This window comes from Liolophura sinensis, chromosome 6, assembly GCF_032854445.1.
Source record: "Liolophura sinensis isolate JHLJ2023 chromosome 6, CUHK_Ljap_v2, whole genome shotgun sequence".
Lineage (NCBI taxonomy): Eukaryota > Metazoa > Mollusca > Polyplacophora > Chitonida > Chitonidae > Liolophura > Liolophura sinensis.
The window spans coordinates 29,549,738-29,564,443 of NC_088300.1; the positions used below are offsets into that span (position 1 = coordinate 29,549,738).

General features: G+C 37.7%; 1 protein-coding gene across 5 annotated transcripts in view; it reads left to right on the forward strand.

Moving 5' to 3' along the window:
• Positions 1-10,874, forward strand: part of LOC135468460 (RAC-gamma serine/threonine-protein kinase-like) — a 43,442-nt gene extending 32,568 nt beyond the window's left edge. For 4 of the 5 annotated variants that reach the window (XM_064746734.1, XM_064746733.1, XM_064746735.1 and 1 more), the window contains exon 12: positions 3,161-5,311. In XM_064746734.1, the coding sequence (XP_064602804.1) occupies positions 3,161-3,430 (270 nt within the window). In that variant the 3' untranslated portion in view covers positions 3,431-5,311. Of the gene's footprint in view, positions 1-3,160; positions 5,312-8,968 lie in introns of those variants that run through there. The other variant, XM_064746732.1, reaches the window with a different exon arrangement.
• The last annotated feature ends 3,832 nt before the right edge of the window (positions 10,875-14,706 follow it).

Here is a 14,706-nt window from a genome sequence, read left to right on the forward strand (position 1 = left end):
ACATCATGGCTGGTTGTCATGGTGTCAGTATAATGTGATTGGTTGTCATGTCATGTCTGGTGTCTTTGGCATGATACTTCAGTGCTGGCAGAACTTGGGCGGTAGGAACTCACCCTGCCACAAGAAGACTCGTACACACACCTATTCGCTCGTCATCGTCATATGACTGAAAAATTGTTCATAGATTCATAATAAGTCAGTACTTGTTGAGTCACTGTTGTCATATTCAGGTATAGCATATGTTTTGGTATAAGGTGATTCCATGAACACCTATACATAAACTAACTACAAATCCATGTCTTCCAGTGTCACAAACTTACACCAATCAACATTTGGTAAATGTTTGTACATGTATATACCTGTACTATCATAAAACACATGTTTTCTTTCTTTATGGTAAAGCCATTAAAATCAGTGCACAATTGGGCTGTTCAGATTGATTACGTCTTTCACAGGGCTTGCTGTGATAACATGGCCATCATAATGTAACATTTGAGTTATTGCCAGCAGCTGAAATCTCAGTTGATTGCAACTTTTTCTGTACCGGAATTACCTGTCAAGAGTTCAGAGGTCAGTTTGTTTGAGCCAGTCAAGGGTCTAGTATTAGAAAAGTTGCCCTTAGGCACTGTCTTGCATTATGCTGATTTCTTGTGTGGTGAGTTTTACACAACATCCAGAAATATCAGTCTCATATTTCAGAGGACATGTACATGTACCTATTTTGAAATCAAACACTTACTGTGAGTGGTTACAAGGTCGCTTTGGCATGTCGTGTTCAATTTTAAAGGTTCTAAAATCAATTAGGGGTTAACGGAGGGGGTAATCATTCACAAATATCTTAAGGAAGTGAACGCAAAATTAGTTAAAGTATGTTCATTTTGAAAAAACTAGAAATTTGCTGGCTGTCCATACCATTTATATAGGTACATTTTTAGTTTTTGGACACAAAGCAAAGAAATAATTATCATAAATGAAGTTAAGCACTTCATGACACAAATTTGCTCTTTCTTCGTTAAGCACATGCAGCTGTAACTAAAACATTGATATTTTATGGATAAATTGTGCCTTTTCACTGAAATGTACATACAGCATTTATGTACATCTGACTTCATTGTACCTCAATGGGCAGAATTATATGTTTTATTTTCTGCAAGAAAATCACGATCTTAGCAGCAAAAGGTTTTAAAAACTTTCAACAAAATCACCTTTCGTGGTCATTGATAAGCATATAAGAACATGTGATATTGGGACATCGAAAGAATGAAGTTCTTCAAGTAAGAATCAAAGGATAGTCTTGTGTGGCATTTGAACACTTTACTTAGAGACTGTTTTCCTTTATAATTCATTCTTTTTTTATACTAGAAAGAAAGACTGGTTTTAGTCATTTCTTATAATATGGTTTTAACATCCATTGATGATTCTCCAATGATAGACTGAAATGATCAACTGAAACTGGCAAATACTTCGAGATTAGGCTGACAATTTATATACTGAGAAGCTTTAGTTTTAATCTGGCCCATGTGTCTTTCTGTGTATGCCTGACAGGAGGGTGACACGGATGTAGAATGATTTTTCACTGCTCCTTGTTGTGTAGTTGTCATGTTCAGAGCCGGCAGGTTGTGTCTGGTTTCTCTTCGTGTGTTTTGCGTACTTACCATATCTGTTTGTTTATGTAAGTCTGTGCAGTTTACCCCATCACAAACCAATCTTTTATGGAAGAAGTTAAAGGAGAGCTCTCAGTAGTTTTCAAACCACTGTTTAAAAACATTTTAATGAATATTTAAATTTCCAGTATATGATGGCTTAATATTAAGTTGCAACTTATAGAAATTGGATATTTAACAGCTGGTGGGTTCCCCAGGGCTCTGCCCAGTTTCGTCCCATGCCGTCATATAACTGAAATATTCTTGAGTACGGCATAAAACACCAATCAAATAAATAAATTTAACAGCTGGTGGGCTAATGTAAGACTAAAGTGAATGCCATGATTACTTTACGTCAAAATATGTGGATGACAGCATCATTCTGGAGTATCATTTTCATAAGATGCAAAGACACAGACTGAAGTATGATGTCACTTCTGTTGACCTTTTTTTCATTCATAATGACATCTAGAACAGAATGGCTGCTTGTACTGCCAATGCAAATAACACAAAATTTCATTGGAAAATGAACAAGCATGGGACAAGAAGTATAACCTTTTTTAAAAATATGTTCAGCTGAAATTAATGATAGCACTCCTTTAATGTCATCTTGTGATAAGATCAAGCACCTACATGTACCTATCAAGTGATGTTTTGTTTAGAGCTATAATGGATGCCGGCAAGTAATGTCTTGTTAGAGATTTACTTCTATAAAGGCGGATTTGTGTACACGTTAAGTTAGATTTACAATCTTCTCAGTGCTTCCTTGAAATTCTTGAAAGTACTTGAAGTATTGAAACGTTTCCATGACGTTGAAAAAGTATTTTTGAAAATACTTGATTTTTGTATGTTATATATTTTATTGTGATATGTGCAAAATGGGCTGATAACAAGCTATCAAAATAGTATGTGTTAATCCCCGTCTGAATGTTGCTACTTAAACTGAATGGTCTGGAAAACATCAGGTATTAGGGCCTTCAAAACTTTTTTTGTCACACTTTTGAGCCCTGTTATAAATCCGTGCTATGGCAAGAACACAATGTGAACCCCTAGTGTATTTCCTTCACCAAAAAAACAACCAGTTCATCAGAAACAGTTGTACCATTCCTTCATTATGCAACTCTCAACATCATACTCCCATCAAAAATTCTGTTCTGCTGGTGTTGGGTGTCTTTGGTGAAAAATTGCAAACTACTGTATTTACTCTAAAATTCATCTGAAAAAAAAAATACATTTTTAGAGTCAAAAAAGGTCATGAAATATTTTTGGAACGATGAGACTCACCTTTTTCAGTAGGATTTTACACCTACCTTCCTAACAAACTTCAAAACTTTCTTCCTATCCATAGAATGCTCATGACTGGACATCATGAGAAACTTAGCCAAGTTTTAAATTTTATGTCAAATACGTTAGTCCTGTGGTTAAACCAGAAGCAGACCTTATGTTTTTGACACTAGTTGCTTTCTGTTCTTTTGCTTTCTTTAACTCTTATTGCATCCTGCTTTAACCTCCCGTAGATACCGCCTCCGTTCAAGCCCCAGGTCACCTCGGAGACTGACACTCGCTACTTCGACCAAATGTTCACCGGTGAGCCGGTCGAGTTGACGCCACCGGATCAGCACCACCCCTTGGAAGTTATCGACGAAGGCATGGAGACAAATCTGCCACACTTCGAACAGTTCTCGTACCACGGCAGCTCAAAATGTCTAGCGGGAACGTCTCAGGCCAGCTATGACTCCACCTGGTCCATGACTAGTGTACCGGAAGCCGTAGAGGATGATAGCTAACTACACAAGCCAGGCTGTGTCTAGATCAGTCAGAGCGCCAGCACCCAGCTTCCCTCTAATAGTCTCTAGTGTGATCTGCACTACAACAACAACAACATCAGCAGCAGCAACAGCAGAATGTCTGGTAACAACTTGTCTGCTCTACATGCTACATGCTCACAAGTGCTTCAGATTTTATTCTCAGAGTGTGTGAATGTGACTGAAAACTGTGTGCTCAATCCAAAGAATGTGAAATACAGGGGAAGTGGCTTTTAAAGCAGGACTATTGGCCAATACCCATTGTGAGTGACCCATAATGTTCAGCTATGTAGTGTGATCAGGCCAGTTTTTTTTAGCAGTGTGTTCAGGGGGATTACCCAGGATTGATTTTCTTACCATGTCGCACAGAAGATTGCAGTTTTGTTATGGGCTCAGTGATTTTGTTGGATCAAGCCAGTTGTCAGTTGGTGAAAGTCAAGTTGGATGGTGTGAAAACAAAGAACATTCAAGCTTTATGGACTAAGACATCTTGGGTAGTTCACCCATGAGAGAACTGCAAATTTTTACACGTAGGTAATTTCGTGAACCGTGCAAACGAATTAGAGAACCATTGGCATATGTCCACGGGAACAACGACAATGCATGTTATGTCTGGTGCACAGTAGTGTGGTAGTAAGAAGTGTTTCTGTATCTGGTGGTGGACTCTAATTCGTGGTTGCTTCACAACTGCTTGTCTCTGTTGCCAAGGCGCCTGTTTAGACATGTCCATTTGATGGTGCCTGTTGCATATGGTGTTTTTCTTACAGGTCTGTTTAAGAGAGCACTGGTTTTGGTGAAAGTTTCTTAAAAATGTCCTGAAGTGCTGTGTAACTAATTGGAATAGGGTCTTTGCAGTGAAACGAAAATTCAAGGACACTTTGACTCAGAGAGGTTTTGGCTTTTGACAAAAATAGTGTTGGCTTCTCAGAGTTTGATTTCAGTTGAATTTGAATGCTCAAGAGAGGATGATTTAAAGTGACCTTAAGCATAGAAACACAGAAAACTTCTGAGTAAAATATGTTCATGGTTTTGAAACATACATTTACATGCATGTTTGGCCAAATTTGATTTATTAAGAGCAGTGTAATTCAGGTATTGCTTTTCAGTTGTGTAACTGTGGGTAAAGCTGTGGATAATATAGTTTATTTTTCTCCGTGCTGCCTAGGTTGAATGAAAATGCACTGGATGAATGAAAATGAGTAAAAAAGAAATGGCTTTAGTATGAGGCAAAACTGTAGATGATAGCTTTACATTTAGTGGCTTGACCCAAATGTTACATGTAAGACCACTGTTGATGCAATGTCACTTTGTTATTTGAGGGGGGGGGGGGGGGGTTGTCATGGGTAAACCTGAAAGAGGTATATGTAGCTCTGAAGTGATATAGTTGTACATGTGTAATGCATATGTGATAGTATACAAAATGAACATCTAAAAAGTACTTACACAAAAAACAGATGTCTTTAATGTTCAAGTCAAATAACATTAAAGACCACCACTTTTAATATATACTTTACTCCTGTCAAGCATTTTGAGCACGTATCTGCTTTTCACGTCGACTGGTATAAACTCCTAACTTACCCGTTCGGATCATTGATCATCGTATTGTTTTGTCAATGGGATATAAATTTGATGTGTAAATAGTTGATACAGTATTTCTGTATGTGGATTTGTTTGGTGAATCCATACAGCAGCATTGCCTTTGTCTTTGTTCCGTTATGGCTACTGCATGCACTCATGTCTTGTGTACTGGTTATGCCACACAAATTTTTGTTTGATGGGCAGAGTGAATCTTTATTCATTGCCATCAAGAAGGTATACAAATAATGTGTAAAACCTGAAAAATGATATAATGTGAAGTGTTGACTGTCTGAGCAAATTTTCCTGTTAAAGACAGTAATGCAATCAGAAAGCGTTTGAAAAAAAAAAGGAAAACATAAAAAGATCGCATAAATTAAAATGGTGGTTTTTCAGTTTAAATTTATTTAAACTTTTAACACTTTATAAACACATTTGTCAATCATATAATTTAACATTCAACTGAAATTGTACAATATCTCGTGCATTTCATTTGGGTTGAAGGCCACATTGTTCCTGTGATTTGGCGCTTGTGAATATATCATTGTGCACAACCAGTTGAAATATAGTGCATTGCCATCACCAATCTTAGTGCCTCACAAACATGTAGATGATGTGAAAAATTCCGCCGGAGAAGTTGGGTGCTTCCTGCAGCTTTGTATCATAACTGCATGTGACATTTAAATACATGACAAATCCAATTATACATGTATATCTGCATGTAGTTTACTTTATACTAACAGAAATGTATATGTCAGATTTGGTTTGGGATGTGGGCACTGGGTATGGTGCTGGTGAACCAAATTATTTGAATTTGTAATGTAATTTTCCTCAATGAATTCTACGTATATGTGTGCATGCACTGACTATTTTACCGAACTGCTATCCTGGGATATGCTATAATATGTACAAGTCACTTTTTGTATCATTATAGCAAGTGATTCAACTTTATCTTTTATCTCGAATTTTACTCAGTTGTGTCCCTTGAATGCACTTCGAAGTTTTTGTGATCTTACTTTGTATAAGATATATATATATATATATATATATATATATATATATATATCTACACACATACATGTACAGGTACAGTTTATTTAATGAACTTGTAGTATATAATGTTACAGCTAGTTATTAGTCAACGGGCTATGTACAGGTATTAATATTGTATGCATCATTTTAGTATTTATTGTTATCATTATTATTATTATTATATTATAATTATTATTGTCTTTAGAATTGATTTATCACTTGTTACCAACAGTTTATAGGACCCATTTTACCTGTCCTCCCTGGTATAAAGGTAGACCACCTGTACACCGTTGTATGTTGATGAGTAAACCAGTAGTAAATATGCTTAGTTTTAGGCTATTAGAGACCTATCTACGCAGGAGGTATTAACTGTTATGTTGTCTCGCCAGATTGTCTTTATTGTAAAATAAAACGAAGTCTGACTCTCATAGAAATCACGAAGTGAAGTTGTGCTTTTGTTTTTGTCCCTACCCACCAGCACAGAAGCCTAGTGAAAATAGATCCTAGAGGCAAGACTATACTTTTTTTTTTTTTTTATGTCTTTAACACTATATCAACACAACTGCTTAATTTGATGGAGCTTATAAAGTTAAGGTGCATATGTCTCTCTAACATTGATTGGTGTATACATGTACATTGGTGTCTTTGTGACTATTGAGGCAACAATCTGATAAACCCCAAGCCATGTGGAAATAAGCTGAGGAATTGTGTACAACTCATGATGGGAAATTCAGCCTTACCATTTCTGCTCTGAATTTTATAAGACAGATTTATTATCAGAAAATTTTATGGGGTTTAAGGTCGAATTTGAACAATAATTCAAGAATATGGTTGCTTGACACTGCTGCATGTATGTTTAGGACAACTCATTGACCCACTGAAGTTTTGTTAATTAGTTATAAGAAAATGTAGGTGTTGGTATCAAAAATGTCTTTTTAAGGCCTTCATGTGCTGCTCAAAGTTCATTTTTGTATTCCAAATTTTAGGTGAAATACAGTAATTACTGATCTTATTAGTGTTTAATGTTAGACTAAAGGAGTTTTTCACTGACATGTATATGGATAAGGCAGTGATCAGATCTATGGGTAGAGGAATCTCTGTAGAGCCCTGAAAAGACGATCTGACTTCAAGCTAGCATGTAAGCTCATTGGTAAATTAAGTGTATGCGTACCCTAATTCTTCAACATTTTCAACCCCCTCGGCGACCAATATTTCTGGTCCTGAGAGAACTTTGGGGTGTGCACACTTTTATGAAGCTTGCAACTTTAATGACAAACTAAAGCATTTTTATTGGGTCATTTTTGTAATAATTGTATGCATGAATTCCACAGAAAAAGTGCTTTAGTGGTGGAAAGGGTTGAGTTGTATATGAGTAATTGTCTTCCAAGTTGTCTACAACTTTTGGTTAATTCCATGCTAAGTTAACTAAGTTGTTGCAATACTACATAGTGACGTATGGTGATGTTTTTATTTGCCATATGTTGCTAAGAATGTTGGACCAGGAGCATGTTGTGACAGATATCTTCCAGATGCACCATAACCGAGCCTTTGGCTATACCTGTGTTTACATTCTGTGATTTTCTCATGGCATGCCTGCTATGTATGTGTAGTTAATCTATTTGACAACCAAACAAAAGGGATTTGGCACCAATTAACCCTTGCAGATTAGCTTTGATTCTTTTCTTTGATTTTTTTCTTAGAACACATGCAGAAGAATCCTCTAAAAAAAGTTCCTACTATGCAGATGTTCTTGCGACCATTTCAGCGTCGTCCTCTAGTCTCAGTAGTTTCAGTTTGGAATCTGATTATGCCCGAGATTTAATATAAATGCTGGCAATTTCTTTAATAATACTGCTTGCTTGAAAGCCTGAAGACATTAGAAGACAGATCAAGCATGGATCATTCTGGTGTTTTTTAACTGCAGTGAGATGTGATGTATGGTGTCTTGGACGCCCTGTTCCAGCGAAGCAGTTCAAGGAATATACTCACATATGCAATAGAAAAGCAAAATAGTAAAATTTAATCCAGGCAATAACTATACTGAGACAAACATAACATGTGATTGGCAGGGAGGTATTGTGATCAGAACAATATTCTTCTGGATAAACCTCATTCTTTCACACGGTAAACCTCATTCCTTTACACAGTAAGCCTCATTCCTTTACACAGTCAGCCCCATTCCTTTACACAGTAAACTGCATTCCTTTACACAGTAAGCCTCGTTCCTTTAAACAGTCAGCCTCATTCCTTTACACAGTGAACCTCATTCAGTTTCACTGCTTGTTCATCATACTGTTGCATCCAAGGTTTGTTTGCATTTTCAGACTGTTTCGCCATACATGTGTGTCGGTTTTGGATCTGGCTTGCTAACTTAATTCTTCAACCTTTTCAACCACCTCTGCAGCCAGTATTTTGAAACATTCTGAGAAAACTGTGGGGTGTAGAGAAATAATGTGCATAGTTTTGTGAACTTTGCATCTTAGGTGATACAAACAAATTATTTTTAATGTCATTTTCATAAGAATTGTATACATACATTCCACTTAAAAAAGTGCACTGGTGGTTGAAGATTTACATTACACAGAGATACCATCATGATCACAGGGTTAGCCAGCTACCCATCCTGGACGGGTGAAACAGAAAACTGGTGCTATTTGGACACCGTTTTTTTTCAGCATTTTTAACACAGAGGAGATAGGAGAAAATGAAATCTGGACACTCTGCTGTAACAAAATGTTTGGACACTCTCTTTCACATTTCTGGCTGACCTGCTGATCATGATATGCAGTCATGAACAATATGAAATGACTTATACCATCAACCACCCCTGCCCCCTCTAAGCACTCTAAAATTATTTCAGATGACTCCATATCATTCCCAGATTTCTTTAACTGTGTGGTTGTTTATTTGAAGCTTGAACCACCCTGGAAGCCTGACGTGAAGGATGCAGCTGACACAAAGTATATCCCAGAAGAGTTTGCCCGCGAGCCTGTAGAGTTAACCCCACCAGACGGCCTGTCAGCACACTCAGGAACACTGGATTCCATCGCCGAAGAATCGGAGATGCCTTACTTTGAGCAGTTTTCATACCATGGTGGTCCCGGAAGCCGTGGCAGCTATGGGTACCTGAGTGCATCAGCAGCCATGAATGAAATGCATATTTAACAGGAATGATTTTAGCACATTTTTTTTTTTTTTTGTTACTTTTAACAGCTGGTGACAAGCTAATAGCCAAATTTCTACTCTGATTTGTAAATGTACATATGCATGTACTGGTGAGAGAGAGTACACCAAAGAGCTCAGAGGAGCCTACATTAGCCAGTCTACAAAGGCATATGCAGCTACATTGTATTTATCACAAATCAGACTTGTGCTTCTCATGTTTTTTGTCTGTGTCTTGAGATCTAGTACTGCTATCTCTTACATGTACATGCTCCTTGGACCCGTATTACAGGATGAAATACATGAAGTTAGCGTTAAAGCCTGGGTCATTTTCATATTCAATGAAAGATTTTTTTCCGTATTTTTATCTGTCTGCTGCTAAAAGATAACAGTAAAATAGAACACATTTTCTCCGAAAACAACATACAACTACTCTGAGTTAAGGTTGCTGTCATGTGGTAGAGTGACATGAATTCATGGATAAATTTGTTTTTCATAATCGACATGTGAGATATGGATCAGTGACAAACAGAAGCATCAACCATGTCAACAACTATCCAGACATGGATCTGTCGGTTTCCATCATGCTTCTGGTACGTGATAATCTGACCATGTACTGACTAGAATGTTCGTCAGTGGCTTTATGTCGAGCAAAGTCTTACAAACAGACCTAAGGGCGTCAGGTAAAACTTTCTTCATATGTATGTGTGACTTTTTATGATAACATTGACAAGGCGTGTATGTTTTTTTTTTATTTCTTTCATTTTTGTTACAGAAAATAGATACCCCAGTTTACTTTACTGTTAGAAATACATGGTGGAATTTATACCATTTACAATTTATTTAACCTAACATACATTTAGTGCAAGTCAGGGACATTTTGTTGGCATCTTAATTTTATCCTGAGCAATATGCTGCCAACCAGTCCATGTGAATCCAGTGGTTATAGACATACAGAAAGATGACGGTATAGATCTGAATAAACAAACTAACACACAACAGGAGATTCAGAGTGCCAGTGTACTTCACTAGAACAAACAGGGAAGAAAAAATGAAAGGAAGAAGCTAAATGTGACAATCATATTGTAAGTGTGCTCTATCACATAGCTACCTTCACCAATTCATTAAATATTACATCACCTTCTGTTGATTTGTTATGAAATGCTGCTTATACATGACATGTAGCCTGGGTTATTGTTCTTGATAAATTTACTATCAGTCTAAGACAAGACATTATCTCTCCAAACCTTTGAGGACTATGGCTTTTGTAAATGAAAACAAGATGAAAAAGACTTCTTTTGGATCATTTTTTTATTGGATCATTTGGAATTTCCAACATAAGATATACATCGATTTCAATGCATTCGCATATGCAAGAGAAATTATAAATTGCATTTACAGGTGTAGCAATCAGAAGGTACATCCTTGATTTTGTACCTGATTAGCAATCAGGCTAAATCTTCTTGATGTGTACGTGTAGCTTGGTATACAATCTGTAGTAGAAGGACTGAATCATTCAAATTCACTGTCATTGTGCATTTTATTGATTTATATTTTTGTGTGAAAACTAGCCAATAGGCTGTGGAAAGTTCTAACAATGATGTTTAGAAAGAATCAGTTGGTATTTGGGTACCGGGTAATAAAATATAGCAAATAATTCTTTCGTTTTTGATATTGGCGATTATGATATTCTCCAACAGAAACTATATGTATATATTTAGAGCCAATACATCACAGAAACGACAATGGATATAGGGTTTCAAACTCCTACTTCAGCTGTATAAAGACGATGTCCAATAGTGCATAGAGGTACTTGTCCAAATTGCTTCCTTTTTTCTTTGCTGTACAAAAAGCTGAATGGGCGTTTCAGGAGTCACACGAGTTCACATCTGGTTTACGTTCGCTTTACATCACTGCCACCACTAGCAACCCAATGTTTGCTTTACACCACTGGCAAATTTTATATTAAAATCAAGAACAACGCCATGGTCAGTGGGGTCACGCTGATGAGGCAGGAGGAGATGTAAGAATATATAAAATCTCTGTCTGAACTTATGTTTCTATCAATACTTGATGCACATGCGGCACATGCGCTGCAAGAAGAATGTTACGAACGCGGTTAAAAGACGTGATTTAACAGTAGCTGATAACGGCACCACTGAGGCATCAAACACAATCATGTTGAATCCGTACACTGTTAGCACTTCTACTTTGGAAGCTAGAGACCATGTGATCTTAGTAACAAATGGCGTGGGTGAAGAAAACGGTTCTCCCAACGTTATTGCTTACAAAAGTGCCTGTTTCGGAATCGCTGTCAGCCATCTTGTATCTGTTGGATTTGTATAATTGTCAGCTTTCCAGATAGTTTGAGTACTTCTGCAGAGCTTTCGAGGCGTTATTTGATACATCTAGTCCTTTCTGATCGCTGGCGAAGTGGCGAGAAGTGACCTTTTCGTCAATGCTTTAACATTGAGAAGTAATTTTGTTTTAGACACGAAAGGATGGTCATGTGACTTCCAACCCATCTTACAGCATAGTAAGGTCCAGATTTTGATGATCAACCAATGTCAAGATTTTATGGCTGCTTTTTCTCAAGCTGGGAAAGCTATGCACCCGTGCTTATTGGGCAGGGAATTGTTTGGGAAGGAATTACAGCACTAAATGTTAACACTGTCGCTTATGGAAATTTAATAGGGCATGATGCCAGATGACAAATACCGCATTAGCTCGCGAGAGCCTTCACCTTGTCTTGTGCAAACCTGCGTCGACTCGTGAGAGTCGTGAAATACCAATTTGGCTTTATATGACGGAATGTAATTCACTACAGTTTTATTATGTCCTTGAAATTTCTTTAGGTTTCTATTACTTGTAAAGTTTTCAAATACAATATGTTCTATAATGAAAGAAGGACTGTCATTTATATAGGTCAGGAATCTTAAATGTTAAATTGTATATGTACATTTAGTATTCTCTTTACATAAAAAGTATGCATAGACTAAGTCTTACCTTTCAAGTTTGCGTATAATTTTGTCGTTACTTGTTCATAACAACACTATTTACTGTCATGTATACCACTTTTTACCTTGCCAGGAAGCCAGACAATTTTTTTGGTGGGGGGGGGGGGGGGGGGCTAGGAGGGGAGAAGAAAGTTGGGAAGAAAGCATAAAGCATTTTGAAGTCCTGTTCAGTGTCTTTTTATATGACATTGTTTAAGGAGGTGAAATATGTTCGTGTTGTTGTTCCTGGCATGTTCACATTTTCTAGAATCTGCCATACTGTGTGCTATTTTGTAAATATCTAGACATGTACATACTTTGTATATGTGTATAAAGCGCCTCAGTGCTATACCTCAGTAATCGCGGTCACCATGTGGTTTTCATGTGGTTACCCTGTGCCCCTTACATGGCGACCATACAGTCTACTTGTATCATCCCAGGCAATATATTATATATACGGTTGTATATGTGGCAATGATGGCTGTTGTTGTATCGCAGTTTAACACGTGTATAGATACAGCATTACACAACAGTGGCCTGGGTATATACATTGTGTAGTCATTTATGTGCTATTGACCTTTTATCTACGATTGAAATAGTACTTAATAATTACATGCATCAAAGACTACATGTGAGTGTTTTCTTTCAGAAGGGCCTTAATGTCCCATACATTTCATGCGTTGACCTCCATGTTGGATAAGTCGCCACGATACGGCTGAAATATTGCCGATGTGGTGTTAAACCATAATTAGTCATTCATTCATTCATTCATTTCATGTTGGATAAGGTTACTTGGAGGCATGAGCATAAGTCTCTCAAATGAATGTACAAGGATTTACCTTAAACATGTCGAGGGGATGTCCAAATACTTCAAAGATGTTACTTTATTTTTCCTTCGCTTGGCACTCAGCACTGAGATGTTAGAGCAAGGTAAGAGGACACGCTGGCCTGGTGTCGGTACAATGTCATGTCTTGTGTCTTCGGCATGACACTTCAGTGGGCAGTACTTTGGCGGCATGGAATCGCACTCCCACACACATAATGACGCCTTGTCGTCATATGACTGAAAACTTGTTAAATACGACGTAAAAGACAACACACAGATACACAGCACATACATACATACATACATGCATGAACCCCCCCCCCCCCCCCCCCCCCTCCCCCCGTGACAGAGTAGTTAGCGTTCTAGCCAGTGGATGGTCGTGGGTTCCCCCCGGTCTTCATGATGGAGGTGTTCATGTGCTTGTGGAAAGATTTGTCTGCTGTGTCTCCGAGGATGCAAACCATGTTCCACTCCTTTGTTTCTGTCAAAGTATTGTATCTGGTTTCACCATAAGAACGTAAATCAAAGTTTCCTCAAAAGTGAAGTATTCATGAGTATGGCCTAAAAAACCAGTCAAATAAATGTATAAACAGAGCTACGTATGTCCGTATGGACAGATTTCTGCACTAGGGACCTTGTCAAACCAATTGGTAAAACGCACACGTACAAGTGAACGCTTGAGCAAGTCTAACTGCAAAAAAAGAACGGAAAAATAAAGACAAAAAGGGCTCATGTTCGAAGAAGACTTTGTACCCGTGCTTAATCAGACCGACTTGCGCTACCTTCTGCATACATGGACTTTCCAAGGTCAACGTTTCTCTAGTTTTTCTAAAGTGTATAAGCATTTAGTATTTACTTACTTTCGCGCCTGAAGAAGTGTGACCACGAAATCTGACCGCCATCGTATAACTGAACTATTTTAGAGTGTGATGATAACTATCATTCTTGGCTCAAGTTGGTTGTTTAGTCCGGACTCTTTCTCCACCCATAAATGGGCATGGCCGTCGTTGTATGATGGAAATATTCCTTTGCCAAATGTTAAACCCTAGTGGAATACCTTTTCCCACGCAAGTCGTCTGGGGTTTAAGTCAGGATTTAGGCCTACCATTTTGCGGTGAATGAGTGAAATGTTACCATTTAACTCAGAGAACATCAGCTTAAAAGTCATGGCCAAAATTACTGTGAGAGTCCCCATCTATCTGGTCGGCAGTTTTAATCCAATACCCATCCACAATATACCTGAACAGATCCGTCGAAAAACTCACTTGGTTTACGCAATTTTTAACCCAGAATAATACACTGAACAGGTGAAATAATAGTGAATAAGGCGTTAAACACCAGATCAGATACATGAGCCTTGTGTGGTCAACTTGGTTTTAAAAGAAAAGGAAATGCACACGAGATTTCAGCTCGGATAGAAATTGGAAAGTTTGAGAAAGGATCGAATAAGTCAAGCAGTTCATTGTCAGCGTTTTATTCGTAAAACTTGTCACTTTTACAAGTGTGAGAGACTTGTACGCCAATAACACAAGGTGTCCCCTCTGGTCAAATTTGTTAAGTTGAAGGAATGAGTTGGATAACCGACAAGTGTTTTACTCCTTAAAACGGCTACAGGAAATGGTATATAGGCCTTTCCCCTCGTGTTTTTCAAAAATTGCAAGCTGCAA